We start from the raw sequence: 16,242 nt of genomic DNA on the forward strand, positions 1-16,242 counted from the left end.
TATTATTTTAACTATTATTGTTCTTATTTGAGAAAATCTAAAACTAATATATTGGGTAAGAATATGGGCTCTGAATTAGAACCATGTGGTTCTACCATTATAACTAGTCATTTAACTTCTTTGAGATTCAGGTTTTTATATTTTCTCTGCTTTGTTGTGTGGCATTAATGAGGTAATGTATAAAGATATGTTTGAAAACTTTAGTCTATTGTATACATTTATTTCAGTGTAGTGAGGTTATATTTTGATGCCGTGATAATTTTAAACAATTGCATTTAAAAGTTTGTTTTGTTTGCATATTAAATTTGTGCTCATATATTGAGATGAAGGAATATTGTTTATTTGCTTGCGTGTGTCTATCTCTGAAATTTGATTATTCTTTGAACTAATAGGAACTAGTTACTTGGTTAAAACTTTTGCTGATAAGATCAGTTAAATCTGATTTTCACCTTTGCCTATTTTATAGACAGAGACTCTTTTGTGAATCCTGGACAGCTATCTTGAAAATACATGTCCTAGGTCACAAAAAATATTACATTAGAATGTAAAAATAGTACCAGATACATAATATATCTATATCTCTCTCTATAGATCTCTGTTAAATGATGTCAACTGAAGTGGAATGAAGGAAAACAAATTACTGGACCTCCCCTGTTGATAGTTTATTGGGAATGTTAACCATTATTTTATACCTGAGTCTTGAGTTTTAGACAGGCTAGCTTTTGTGATCTCTTGGTAGCTATATTCCTAAGAAAGTTCTGAAATGTGTTTTTCACAAGAAAACTTTTTAAAATAATTGTGATTTTTCTAAAATAGTGGGATCTAATTATTTTTCTTTATTTGTAGCGATACAAACTTGGAGTTCGATTGTATTACCGAGTAATGGAATCTATGCTTAAATCAGTAAGTTGAAAAGAAAATAATAGAAAACAAATTCAATGCTGACTTTAAAAAGGTTTCAGTTAAACATGTTTTTATCTATTTTAGGAAGAAGAACGATTATCCATTCAAAATTTTAGGTAAATTTTTTATTTTTAGTAAAACTATTTTTTTATAGAAGTAAATGTTTCAAAAGCATTCCTTTTTTTTTTTTTTTTAGCAAACTCCTGAATGACAACACCTTTCATATGTCTTTGTTGGCATGTGCCCTTGAAGTTGTAATGGCTACATATAGCAGTAAGTTAAATTTTAGTAAATAAACATTTTAGTTTAATATAAAGTTAAATAAAACTTATCTAAGGTGTGGTGTGGGGTTTTTTTTTGGATGGGGATGGCATTATGGAGAAGAAATACCTATTTTAGATCAGTATATACTGAAGAATATAATTCGTCATAATAAACCATTTTACTGCCTTATTATCTGAATTATTTCAGGTCATCTTGGGAATAGTACTTCACTAGATTCCTATTCTGGGCTATACTGAATCCAGGAGATGTACCTATTAAAACTCCTTCAAAGACTTATGAGACTGTAAAATGCCAAAGGAGTGGGTGCTAAGCAGCAGCATCTGCTGATATGGAAACACTGCTATAGACTCTGATCATGTGACCAAAGATTGGCGCTAGAATCCACCAGATAAACATAGAAGAGGCCACGGATAGTGTTTTTTTAAATATAAATTTAAACATGTATTATTTTGCCAGTAATATTGCAAATATTAAGAAATTGTTTTATTTGCAAAAATCAAAGATTTATCTAAGAATACAAATATATAATAGAAGAGAAGCTTAAATTAGTAAACAAATGTGAAAGACTAAATCCTCATTAATAACCAAAAAATGCATGTTTATAAGAGATACCATTTTCTAACCAAATTAGCAAAGTCTTAAAGAAGCCTTCTCTCCCCCCACCAAGGGTTAATGAGACAGTTAAAATGAGTGTGCTAATGCATTGCTGGTTAGATATTTAACCTGTTCCTGATGTAAGGTTGGGGTTATTTAAACCTTTGAAAATTTGATATTAGCTATGAGCCCTCTGTGTAGGAAAGTATGTGCACATAATGTTCAAAATTTTGAAACTTGCTTCCTAGGAATCTTTGGGCTCCAGAATAAAAGATTCTGCTGTAAATAAAAATTTTTGTTTACCCTTTCTACTGTTGTTTTAATTTTTTGTTTGATAAAACCTTCCAACTTAAAAATACACAAATAGTTCAAGGCTTAATGTCTCATACCTGTTACATTTTTTCTTTCATTTTTAGGAAGTACATCTCAGAATCTTGATACTGGAACAGATTTGTCCTTCCCATGGATTCTGAATGTATTTAATTTAAAAGCCTTTGATTTTTACAAAGTGATTGAAAGTTTTATCAAAGCAGAAGCCAACTTGACCAGAGATATGATAAAACATTTAGAACGATGTGAACATCGAATTATGGAATCCCTTGCATGGCTCTCAGTAAGTAAAATAATAAAAGATATTTATTATTAATATAAATAATTAAAGATATTTAAATGAACATGGCTAACAATTATCAGTTAGTGAGAGGTATTAAAATTTACCTCAAGAGCAAATATGTAATTTCATGAATAATGTGATTTCAGTGTATAGTCTTAAGAATCAAGTGGAACATTAAAATGGAGTTTTGTTTGAGCTCCTCGGCAATCTGATAAGAGTAATTTATTTAGTAAAAGCTTTCCTTAAAGCATAGCACTTTAAAACAAAGCTGAATTTTTAAAGAATATATGAGCAATTTCATGTTTGAAAATTTAAATGTCTGCTCTTAAATTCCAATAAAATAAAAGTTTTGAGATTATCCTATTTTAGATGATTTTAAAAGTACAGTTTTTTTAGTTCAATTTAGTTGAATTTTTTTGTCCTATTGTTAAAGATAGTCCAAAAATCTACACTATTGTTCAGTTATAGTTATTGTTTATAGTGTTATAGATAGGGCAGAAATCATATTTTCTAGGTATCCTATTTATAGCATATTAACTATTGATAAGGCTTTGTTTTAGTAAAGGTGGCACTTTTTATGTAGTGATAATAAAATATTTGTTTGAAATTCTTCTGTTATGCCCTTTAAATCTGCATAGTTGAGTAAAACTTTGTGTATCATCAAGTTTGCAAATTAATATAGAGTTGGTTTCTTTTGAAACTGTGTTGCATACTAAATATGTATTTTTCCATTCATACCCGTATATAGAAATGGCAGTGAAACAGTTAAGACTAATACTTTAGAATCCTAATGTGTAAATATAAACTTCATTTTAATTTTTCGATGTTTTAAAAACTTACTGGCTAAGAGATGACTTGTTTCTGTTTTCTTGTATTTCCATATAGACAGAGTGGATAGAAAATTAGAAAAGTAGGGGAAGTTTATAGAAAGACGCTGCATTGCTATTATCGAATTTAGTAACTCCTTTATACAGGAGCTTCCATTTTATAAGAAAAGGAGCAATTAGGAGAAAACTCAGAAGCTGAGGGATTAAAAGAAAGTAGCAAAAATAGATAGATGAAGAAATGAATAAAATAAATAGAGAGTACTTTTCAGAGGCTGATGTGCCCTCTCCTTGTAGAAATTGAAATCTAGACATTTATTGTGTCATCTGAAAATGAATATTCACATTTCTTTTAGAGAATTAATTTCCATCAGTACACCTCTGCTATTTGCCTTGCTTTGAGGTCGACATTGTGAGGATACAGAAAACACATGAACTCTGAAAACTGTAAGGGAAATAGTAGATATTTACTGTTTAAAATTGCTTGTGCTCAAGCCTGTTTAGTACATTTAATAGTGTTCTAGGATTCTAAACAATATTTCTTTATTTTTGAGAATTTTTGAAGAAAAATTGAAATGCCCAGAGTCTGGAAAGAATAGATTTTATTAATAATAGGATGCTATGGAGGTCAAAAACCTTTGTCTTTAAAGTCTGTGCCTTTAAAGTCTGAGGGATGATATTATAGATGACTTTAAAGTCTGTGTCTTTAAAGTCTGAGGGATGATATTATAGATGACTTTTACTGTCATGTTTTTAATGTTCAAATTAAAAAATCAACACATTACTTTTTAAATCATAGAAAGAATAGTGAAGTTAACTCGTGTCACACAAATAGAACACTGTGAATTTTTCCTGTGAGAATAATTGACATTTTAGAATAGGGACATACCATAGATATGTTTGAGCTTTCACAGACTTTAAGTTTTTTTATTTTTTTAAACTGAACTGTGATGTATATACTGAAAAGTATATGTATATCACAAGTTATAGTTCTAGGAAATTTTTGCAAATTGAACACATCCATCCATGTTACCGACACCTAGATCAAGAATCAGTGCAAATTTCATAGTTTTTTGATTCTGTCACAAGAATTTCTCATTAATTGGTAAGATTAATGATTAATAAGAACATAGATTGATAAGAATATATTCGTAGTGTTGTACCTAGGGAAACATTAATCAAAGGACTCCTTACCCTTCCCAAATAATTTAATGGTAGAATATCTTTGTATTTCTTTGATGTTTGATATTTTTTAATTTTTTAGTTACAGTTGACATTCAATATTATATTAGTTCCAGATATACAGCATAGTGGTTAGACACGTATATATAACTTATGAAGTGATTCCTCTAAGTCTTGCACCCACCTGACACCATATATAGTTATTATATTATTGACTACATTCCCTTAGCTGTACTTTCCAGCCCTGTAACTGTTTTGTAACTGCCAATTAGTACTTCTTAATACCTAGATCTTGTTTACCCAGCTCCCCAAACCCCTGACCATCTCTCAGCCATCAGTTTGTTCTCTGTATCTATGAGTTTGTTTCTGTTTTGTTTGTTTATTTTTTAGATTCCACATATAAATTAAACTGAATGGTATTTGTCTTTCTCTGTTTGACATTTCATTTAGTGTAACACCCTCTAGGTCTACCCATGTTGTCTGAAATGATAAGACTATTCTTTTTCATGGCTGAATAATATTCCATTGTATATACCACCTCTTTCTATCCATTCATCTTTTCATTGGCACATTTAGTTCATTGACATTTAAAGTAATTATTGATAGGTATGTAGTTGTTGCCATTTTATTAATTATTTTCTGATTGTTTTGTAGTTCTCAGTGCTTTTCTTATTCTCGTGCTCCTTTTGCTTGTATGTCGATGGCTTTCTGTAGCATTTTGTTTGGAAATAAAGAGAAATTTCTTGTATTTATCTTGTAGATTTTGGGTTTATAGATACCTTGTGCTTTATATATATTAAGCTATGTTTATAGCAGTCTATTTTAAGTTGATGGTTGCTTAAGTTCGAACACATTCTAAAATCACTACCATTTTTACTCACCCCCTCTACGTTTATGTTTTTGAAATTTTTAACATTTTTTTGTGTGTGTATCCCTTAATTTATTGTTGTAATTACACAAGATCTTTCTACTTTTGCCTTTTAACCTTTGTACTAGTTTTACTGTTCATAGATACACTGTTTTTATTCTTTGTTTGCTTTTGTCAGTGAGAATTTTTGATTTTTGGTTGTAAGTTCTTGCTTGTCATCACTTTGAATGTTTTGTGCCAATCTCTCTAGCCTGCAAAATTTTTATTGAGAAATCAAATGACAGTCTTGTGGGAGCTCCCTTGTAGGCAACTAACTGCTTTTCTCTTGCGCTTTTAAGATTCTCTTTGTCTTTTACCTTTGGCATTTTAATTATGATGTTATTATCCTATCTACTGTATTTTATATATATTTTATCACTGGAAGTTTGATTTGAGTCTTTTTTATTTCTTTCCTATCTCTCTTTGACATGTTTGTGTTTTTCTTTACCTTCTTGAACAGATGGAGTATAGTTAATAATAACTCTTAAAATCTCTGTCTACTAATTCTAACATCTGTGTCTTTTTAGATGTGTTTCTGTTGACTGATATTTCTCTTTTTTAAGGGTCATATTTTTTATGCTTTTTTTCTTCCTGCTTTATAATTTTTTTGTTTGATGCCAGATATTGTGAATTTTACCTTACTAGTTCCTGGATATTTTCATACTCCTTTCACTATTATTGAGCTGTGTTTTGGCACACAATTTAGTTACTTGGAAACAGTGTTGTTTTTAGAGAAAGCCAGAGCAGTCTTTAATTGGTGACTAATTTTTCCCCACTTATTGAAGTAATGCTCTTCTGATAACTCTTCCTTATGTCCCATATATCACAAGGTTTTTCCACTCTGATGGGTGGAAATCAGAATTCTTCCTGGCCCAGTGTCAGCTCCTAGAATGGTTCTGCTTCTTCCAATGGTTCTTTCCTTGGCTTTGGGTAGTTTCCTCACATGAATGCACTGATCATACTCAGCTGAAGACTTGAGAGTCACTACGCGCCGACCCCTATAGCTATCTCTGTCTTTGCAGCTCTCTCCTTTCTGTGTAACTCTTTTCTCTCTGGTATTCTGTCCATCTGTTTTTAGCTTCCTTGGCTTCCTATAATTTTCAACTCTGTGTCTTCAACCAAGGAGACCATTAGGCTCTAATTCAGTTTCTCTTCCCTACATTGTAGCTTGAGAACTCTCTCCAGGTAGTAAGCTGAGGCAGTAGTGGGGTTCTGCCCCACTACTTGTTTTCTTTCTCTCAGGGATTACTGTCCTCTGCTGTCTATTGTTCATTGTCTAAAAACTATTGATACATTTATGGTGTTTGATTTTGTAGTTATTTAGTCTCTGTTCTTTCATCGTGTTTGGAAGAGTTATGCATAGTATTTAGCGATTCATAAAGTATTTTTAAATATATGTATATTTAAAGAATATTTAGGGTCATGTATTAAATGCATCCTATCTTCTGATTAATACTCTTTCAAAGAGGGCTACTTATTATATGGAAAGCTTAGAAGTACTAGTTACTATTTCCTTGTATTAAATTTTAATGAGTCATAAGAAAGTTGAGTCTCCTTTACATGTTGTCCAATGTAGCTGACTCATTAAATTGGATTCTGTGATACTATTTTTATGTAGTCACCAAACATTACCAGGTTTCTTCATTCAATTACACAGATATTTGGCCAAAGCTCTTTTATTTCTTTTTTTGATATTTTTTTCAAATTTTAAATGAAGGCCTGTTTTATACATCAGTACAGTTGTAATGAATAGCTTTTTTGACAGGCCTATAAACAATTTTTTAAACTTCTTTGGTGTTCTTTTGAAATGTCAAACTTGACAGGAAGTGAACACAAAAGAGAGAAAAGCCTGTGGCTTTGAAAAAGCCCCAAAGGATATCTGTTGTGTATTTGTAGGGTGAATCATTAACCTCTGGTGCACTTTGCACAAAAGTTTTAGTATTTACCATTAGACATTGTTTTTTTAAAAAATGTTTCATTTTACTAAGAGCTGTGTCTCAGGAAGGTGAGTGAATTGTAAGGTGATGATTAAGCCATATTTATTTTTAAAAAATATGCATATGTACAGTGAATATGATGCCATGTTATATTTACACAGCAGCCATGCTTCTATAATGAAAAATGTTTTATGTTGGTTTTTTAAAACCTCTTCATGAATTATTTAAAACAACCATATATTTACTTTATGCCAGCAAAAGGAAACATTTTATATTAATTTTTAAAATCTGATTTCTTCAGAAAATATACTTAAGGCTTTATCTTTTACTCTGACCAATGTGTACCTAATTTCTTGCCCTTAACTCCCACAGCTAACTAGTAGCTTCTCAAGTAATTTAGGAGATTTGACTTCATCATTCCAAACTGAAATTACTTTATTTTGTTCTAAATACAACTTTGCTTCCCAGTATCTATATTTTTACATTACTTTTTAAGTCATTTAGGCTTGAATACAGAGCATTCTTTTTCTCTATAGTTAGGTACAGACTTGTAATTAAAAATAGAAAACAAAACAAAACTTTACCTTTTGTTTTAAATTTATTTTATTATTATTTTAAAAATCTATTTTCATTTACATTTCCCTAGATCAGATCATTGCCTTCTTACGTTTAACCTACTATCATGGGCTCCTGTTTGGTCTCCCAGCTTTGACACTATTCTGCATTTTATACTTCGGTGCCGAGTTAGTCTTTCTAAATGCTTGTTCATGCCATGCTTTTTTTTTTTTTATAAGAACCTATAATAGCTCCTCATTGCCATTCAGAAAAATTCAGCTTCTCTACTCTAGTTGTGATAATCTGGTGCTGTCTTACCTTTCTAGTCTTCCTTCCACTATTCCTCAAACACTTAGTATAGCCAGAGAGCAAACCACCTTATCCAGTGACAGATAGCATGGCCTAATATGGGACATGGAATCAGAAGACCTGGCTTTAGTCCTAGCTCTTCTATGTACAAAGTTAATGTCTTTATGGCTTAGTTTCTTGCTTTGTAAATTGAGACTGACCAAAAGATTTGGGCCCTTTTAGGTCAAGTATTTGATATTTCTCCAAAAATATTTAAATGTTAAGAATTACTTGCCACTACTGAATGTGAACACGTATTGCTTTGGATTGCTTCATGATTTATAAAATGTTGGAGAAAAATTATTTTTCAGAAAGGTAACATAAAAGTCTCATTACCCTAGTCTCCTTTAGCTAAGTTCTTTCCAGTTCTCCTTGGACATACCTGATATTCTGTATATCAGATATTTTTAAGGTATTGTACTTGCTCCTGTGAGGTTCATAAAGATGTGGTAAATAGCCCCTAGCCTTGAAGGAGCTTGAAACATATTAGAAAAGTAAATCACTGTGATACACTATGAGTCAATGGAGAGTCAATGGAGGGAGGAATGGTCAAATATGGGTGAAAAAAGACTTGCACAGGTGTGGAAATGTAGAAAGACACAGAATTAGTAAAGCCTGGAATGAGACATATTGGAGGAAAAATATGGTCCAGCATTTGCAATGGTAGATGTATAATTTAAAACTTATTTAGTCTTAAAAGTTATAGAGTTCTTAACCTTGTTAAAAATGGAAAGCTATCTCTGTTGGTAAATGAAATATTGTACAAAAGTTAATCTAACAGATAACTCTGTGCACTAATTAAATAAATTTTTTGAGGGAAATCTTGAAAGAGAATGCACTTCCTTGTCTTCTTTGACAGAGGATATTTAATTTTACTTTTTCCATTTGAGCTAGGGACATCATTGTAAACATTATATATTATTGTGGACTGGACTTCCATTTGCCCCTGGAGAATATTGTGCTGTATAGCTAGTGTTTTAGTTTTTATTGCCTTTCCTCTCTCTTTTCCTGTGAGTTATCCTCGGTGTTTCAGGTTTTACCAGTCCACAACACCTGTTCTAAGTTGCTCTCCTAAGCTGATTTAATCAACATGCACTATTGTAAATGCTCTTTGTCCTTTAAGGTTTTAGGCATGACTAGCTTGACAAAGTTCTTTTCTTCCAGGTTGAGGGTTATTTTTTTAGAAGTGCTTTTCATACTTTAATGTCCATAAGAATCATCTGGAGATCTTGTTAAAATACAGATTTTTATCTAGTAAGTCTAAGGCAGGGCTTGAGATTCAGCATTTCTAACAAGCTCCCAGGTGATTCTGATGTTGTTAGCCTGTGGGCCACTCTTTAGAGTAGCCAGATGCTAGATGACTGTAAAGCCCTTACATTACAGGGCTTTCTTATGAAATACTCTGTTGATTCTTTATACTAACTCTGCAGTGTAAATGTAGGCATGTTAGTTTTCTGTATATGAGGAAAGAGAAACACAGAATATCTATAAAGTGCTCCTTTCATTGTACCACATTATTTCTGTTAAATCATTCACACTGTTTTTATTACCACTATAATATATATGCTACCATATAGAACAGTATAAAAGGCAGCACTATAAATAGAAATTTAATTTTATTCTAAGTGAAAATATAATGTATGTATTTTTTATCTTGAGTAAAAAGGTAGATATTGTGCTTAGGGGCTAGTTAGTAATAGGAAGGGGAAAAGGTAGCATTTGTTAATCATCTCCTTTTTTCAGTGGGCTATTACTATTGGTACAATGTATTCCTCAGGAAGAAAAAATTAAAAGAAGATGTTACAAAAAAGAATGAACTTTATTCTAAAAGGAAGTACTATTGTGTATATATAAGTTTCATTCATGCAGCTCTCAGAAGTGAGATTTTAACATAAATATTTTTAGAATCCATAATAATGTAGGGTTGATAAAATTAGGTATTTGGATTATCCTTCAAGGAGATTGAAGGGAAGGATGAAAATGAGGTGAAATGGAAAACTAGGTCTGTTTTCATAAACTGAAATGTTAAAACTGAGTTTTCTCTGTTTTTAATGAAAGATGCCAGGTATGTATAAAGTCTTCCATAAGAATTAAAAATGGTAAAGCCTGAAAAGCAAAAATAAAAGAAGACAATATCTTATAAATATTTGATAGTGACCCCTAAATTATCTCACTAATTTAGAGAGAATTTAAAAATAGATATGCAGAAAAAGTACAGACTATTAAAATAAGGATAAGTTAGTTCACAGAAATAATTATCCACTGAAATGTGATAAATGATTGCTTTAAAGATCTAAGAATATAAGCTCAATAAAGTAACTCTTGATAATTGTTAAGAATTAATGAAGCATTAGTGGTTTTTAAATGTGGCTCCTCATGTTAAAGAACAGAAAACCGACAAATACTGAGATAACTTATAAATTAATACAAGTCTTGGATTAAATACTTACATGAGGTTAAATTCTTGATCTAGATTTGTTTATGGTTTTAAACAAAATCTTACCATGTCTAAACCTTTGCTCCAGCTCCTCCTTGTCTTGAACCCCAGGTTTGATCCCTCAGTCTTTCTTTTCACTAAGCATTTACCTCCTTTAATCTTCAGAATAGTGACATGCGAGAAATTGCTAGAGTTCACTGTGGACTTGTCCATTCATGTCCCTTTCCCCCACCGCCCATACTATACATTCTCCTTGTTTGTGAATCGGTACAGGGGCTAGAGAAATTCAGGGATGTAAAAAAAAAAAAAAAAAAAATCCAACAATTAGGAAATTCCCTTAGGTAGCTCATAGAAACTTGCTTTAGGAAGCAATGTTTGTAAAAGCTGTCTCTGGTGTGTATTGGAATCATTCCTGGTCATCACACAGACCTGCAGCAAAATGACCCTTGATTATGTGTATGACATTTCAGTGTAGGAATCATAATAGGTAATATTTTTTGCATGTGTGCTGTTATAGGCACTGTTAAAAGTGCTGAGATGAGATGTGCTAACTTATTTATTTTGCACAACCCTGTGAAATAGATGCTATCGTTATCACTGTTTAACAAATGAAGAAACCAAGGCACCAAGAAATTGAGAAAGTTTTCATTGTCCACAAAGCTAAGTTGATGGCAGAGCCAGAATTTTAACTCAGGCTGTATGGTTCTAGAGATGGCTCTTAACCTCTGTGCTGCCTCTTGGTGGTTATTAGTTGACTGTTGGGTATATGCACTGTTGTGATTAGTTTCTTTATTTATTTGTTTTCTCTGTGTTTATATCTCTCTCTGTGTGTCACTATGCTACAGGTGAAGGTGCCTCGGCTTTGGAGTCACCAGGTCTCATTTAATCTTCACAGAAATAAATTGCTATCTCTATTTTACAGATAAGGAAAGCTGAGGTTTAGAGATGTCACGTAACTTTTTTTAGTGTGATTTTTGAGGGAGTTATGTCTCTGTAGCTCAGGTTTCCTTAAGCTTCTCTAAAATGGGGATAATAATACTTACCTTTCAGAGTTATTGTGAGGAATAGATGAACGTTTATGAGAATGGTATATTTTAGAAATATCACAATTGGTAATGCCCTATCCTTTACTATACAGAGATTTCTTAAGAACAGAGAACTAGGAATACAGTTAAACACTATTGGATCTGTTTGCCCTGGCTTGCTTTAAGTATGTAGAATTTCTCTCTTTTCCTGAGATTCCCCCTTCCCCCCATTGCCTTCTCAAAAGGGAAAAAGTTTGGGGAATAAAAGATGCCACTGAACTCCAGCATTGTTAAATGTGGGCAGTGTTCAGTGTTACACTGCAGTTGGAATTTGTTATATTTCTTTAGTTATGAATCATGTCAGTAATTACCCTCAGGACAGTGTTAGTTCATTATTCAAGTACAAGCAAGAAGGGAGATAGCAGTTGCAGAAGAATAGCTCAGAAATATCCTCTGTTCTTTACCTGGGTATGGGAGCACTTAGACTCTTGTTCAGAGGGTATTCTACAAGGTCATGATGTTAGAAAATTACTTGAATATAGTCTTAGAATTTTCAATCTCTAAACTTGTAGTCATATCTTAACTGTAATAGTGAGGAAGGGCTCTAGAACCTGGGTGTGCAAGAAACAAAGAGCTGAAGTATCTCATGAGGTATCTATTCTAATTAATATAGTTTCTAAATTTTCTAGCATAAGAGTCTATTATTAATTAGTGAGTTTAGTATAATTTTAGAACCAGCTAAGGGCAATTGTTCTTAAATCATCTAAGTTCATTTACCTTTAATTATAAAATAAAACCAACTTTTTGACATTTTTTCCGCATATTTATGGCTTGTTTTTAAAACTCTAAACTGTCTGTCACAGCCTAGTTTTTAAATGCATATTAGTAGCCTTTGCATATGTAGTTTTATCAATTTATTTATTGGTTCTTAGTATTTTCTTTTAGTGTCAGAAATAGCCAAATATCAAGAGTATTTTTGGTGTCTTCCGGTAAGTGCTAGATTTAGAACATAAGGAAATAAAGAATAGGAAACAGCTGGATTTGTTTCTTACTCTTTCAAAAAACCGTTTCTATTCTTGCTAAATTTCAGTGTCTCTTGCCTCCAGTAAATATAACAATTTCTCTTTAAGATTTTGATTATACTCTTTAAGAATTCTTCAAAGACTAACAATATCTAGCTTGCTATCTTTTGTTTAAGTTCATTTCCTTTTATAGAGTTTAATATCTGATCATTATACTTTTGCCATGTTTTAAAATAATTTTACTGTCTAAAAGTTTTCATTTATGTATTAAGTAATACTGGTTTTTATAGCTTAAGTTTTATCACTTCAGTTTTTTTCTTTTAAATATTAAAATGAGAAAGGTGGACAAGTAAAATGACTGATCTGTTACTAATATTTCAGTCATAAAACTGAACTTAGGGTTCCCTAATCCAATACCAAATTCTTGAAAATATAAATTTGTTCTTGAAAATACAAATGTTTGCATTATCTCTGTTATAGGCATATTGGACACTTTTAATACTATGTGCTTTTTCTAACTCATATTTAAACAGGGTCTTCTGCAAGTAGACATTTCTACAATTCAGTTTTAAATGAAAAATAAATGGCCTTGGTGGATGAAGATGGGTAAAAATTGCCATGACAATGCAAAAATGATATCTGCGACCTTTGTAATTATTTCTCTAGGAACAACTCTATAATCTTTTGTAGAGAAACTATTTATACATGTCCTTTTCGGTTTTTTAATACATGTCCTTATTTTTTTCCTTCTCTTAAGTAGCTAGGATTATATCAGCTTATATCTTTTTCAGTCTAAAGAAGTCATATGGGACCATGACAGTTTGGCAGTTTTGGCCAACAATTTGAAACCAGTTATTTTGGCCATCGGCAGAAATTTCATGTGTGGCGTGTAGGCCAAAAGGTGTAATTTTTTAGTTCTGTGTCTTAAATAATATTTGTTTTTGTTTAAATAAACTGCTTCTGCTTCATCAAGGACTATACATAAAATTCTTTTCCCTGAAAAGCCTAAATTATAGTCCAGTGCAAATGTTTTACACTCATATAATTAAAGTTCTTTATTTTAAAATAAAGAATTGTAATAAAGTGATTCATAGGTTTTTATGCCCCATTAAAATATGAGTTAACAATTAATAATTGGTTAAATAGTTAGAAATTTATCATTTTTTAAAGAAAATTAACTTGAAGGTTATGTTTATAATATAAGGATTTGCTTTGATGAAAAAGCCCTTGGCATGTTCTTTGCTATTTATTTATTTTTAATTTAAGTATAGTTGGTATACAGTCTTAAATTGGTTATATTAGTTTCAGGTGATTTGACATTTTTATACTTTACAATTGTGATCACCCATTAATTATAGTAATCATCTGTCACTGTGTAAACATATCACAATATTATTGACTATATTCCTCTTCCTTTTTTCACTCATTTCCCCACCCCTTCCCTTCTGGTAACCATCCCTTTGGTCTCTATTTCTGTGAGTCTGGTTTTTTTTTGTTTTTTTTGTTTTTAATTTTATTTTTTTTTAGATTTCACATTTAAGTGAAAACATACAGTATTTATCTTTTTCTGCCTAATTTTACTTAGCATAATACCCTCTAGATTCATTCATATTGCAAATGACAAGATTTTATTGCTGTGTAATATTCCATTGTATGTGTGTACCCCATCTTCATTATTTGTTCATCTATCGATGGACACCTAGATTGCTTCCATATTTTGGCTATTGTAAATAATGCTGCAATGAACATAGGGGTGTATATATCTTTTCAAATTAGTGTTTTCATTTTCTTTGGGTAAATACCCAGAAGTGTAATCACTGGGTCATCTGGTATATCTACTTTTAGTTTTTTGAGGAACCTCCATACTGTTTTCCATAGGGGCTGCACCAGTTTTCAGTCTCACCAACAGTGCACAAGGGTTTTCACATCCTCGCCAATACGTATTATTTTTTTAACATCAGTAAAAAGGTTTATGTGGTATAACTTTCTTGTGTAACTTAGACTGTGCAGTTGCTTTTAAAAATGAGAATATTTGTGGTTCAAAATAGCAAACTGACCACATACCTTTACCTCCTTTCTTCCCCAAACTCTAGAGAAGTGTCAGAAAATAAAAGAAAAAAACAACAAAAAAAAACCCAAAAATAAATGCATGGAGGTATATTTCAGCAGTACTGAGACTCTGAAGTAGAAAAACTGTGGAGGGAAGTTGAGGGATTGATTCAACTTTGAGAATAAAAAGTAAATGAAGAGTGTATTGATGGATACAACAAAACAAGAGAAAACTGCAGCTCTGAATCCACGCAGGAAAGGGCTCTGGCAGAAGTGGGAGTCTTACTCTCCAAGGCAAAGTAGCAGGTACAGAGAGCTGGCCAATAACCAGAAGAGTTTTCTCAAGTGCTGTCTGCCGTCACAGACTTTAGCATGCATCAGAAACACTTGGAGGGCTTGTTAAAACACATTAAAAATCTCTGGGCCCAACTCTAAAGTTTCCAGAATCCTAGAATTTGTATTTCTGACATGTTCCTGCTTATACTAATACTACTAGTCTGGCACCTACATTTTGACAACCACAATTTGAGAACAATTGGTCCATGAAACACGTGGAGCAGTTCCCCACCTAACGTCATGCCAGCCTGTAAGAATCAGGAAAACGTGTCTACTTTTATACTAATGAATTAGAACAAGACGTCCCCTGGACACAGCCACTCTAAGCTTGGTAGGTAGTTTAGGCTGAAGCTTTGTGCTTTTGTGCAATGCACAAACTATACAAATAGATGCTTGGTCCCACCCCAACTTTTGTGTATGTATACATACAGAGCTATAACTTCCTACTGGTGCCTGTAAGAGAAGCAGAACAGAAACTGAGGTAAATCTAAACTTCCATCACAGACTTGAAGAAAAGAAATAGGAGGAGAGATGATTCTGCCTAAGAGGAAAATCTGACAAACTACTGTGCTGCTAGATTTTATTGCCTTCATTTTGGTGTTTTGGGGCACCTCAGTTCAAAACCTATCTATTAATCCCCAAATGAAAGACCAGAGAAAATAGAGGAGAAAAAATAATAATTTTAAAAAGTAACAGAAGAAAAATTTCCAAAGCTGACGAAAGCCAAAAGGCTTCAAGTGGAAAAGACCCATAAATATAGTACCAAGCAAGATGGATGAATGTAGATATATGTTGGTGAAAATTCAGAATTCTAAAGGAAATGAGAAAATTTTAAAAACTTCTAGAAAGAAGTAGTAAGTTGTTTACAGGGTAATAAGATCCAGATCAGCATCACAGTTCTTAACTAGAATCCTATTTCTGAATGACACTGTCAAACATGAGGGTAAAATGAAACAATTTTCAGACATGCAAGAACTCAGAAAGTTGATCTCTTGACTGTTCTTTTCAAAATAAAGTTACTAGAGAATGTGATTTACCAAAATGAGAAAGAAATCTAAGAAAGCAGAAATCACAGAATCTAAGAAAGAGTGAAACAGGAATACAGAGAGAAAAAGAATGGAAAAAAAATCCTAGGATTCAGCAGGCCTAGAAGATAGTTGCTCCAAAGAGCTCCTAGAGAAGTTAGATAGTTATATAAAAAATTTCTTCAAGAACAAAGTATTTT

The 16,242-nt window shown here is 32.0% G+C and overlaps 1 protein-coding gene across 1 annotated transcript in view; it reads left to right on the top strand.

Moving 5' to 3' along the window:
• The window catches only part of RB1 (RB transcriptional corepressor 1), a 127,285-nt gene that overhangs the window by 57,568 nt on the left and 53,475 nt on the right, over positions 1-16,242 (top strand). Inside the window, exons 14-17 of the mRNA XM_039839351.1 lie at positions 847-903; positions 988-1,019; positions 1,100-1,176; positions 2,199-2,395. Coding sequence (XP_039695285.1) covers positions 847-903; positions 988-1,019; positions 1,100-1,176; positions 2,199-2,395 — 363 coding nt within the window. The remainder of the gene's footprint in view (positions 1-846; positions 904-987; positions 1,020-1,099; positions 1,177-2,198; positions 2,396-16,242) is intronic.

This window comes from Pteropus medius, unplaced genomic scaffold (assembly GCF_902729225.1).
Source record: "Pteropus medius unplaced genomic scaffold, Ma_sr-lr_union100, whole genome shotgun sequence".
Taxonomy (NCBI): Eukaryota; Metazoa; Chordata; class Mammalia; order Chiroptera; family Pteropodidae; genus Pteropus; species Pteropus medius.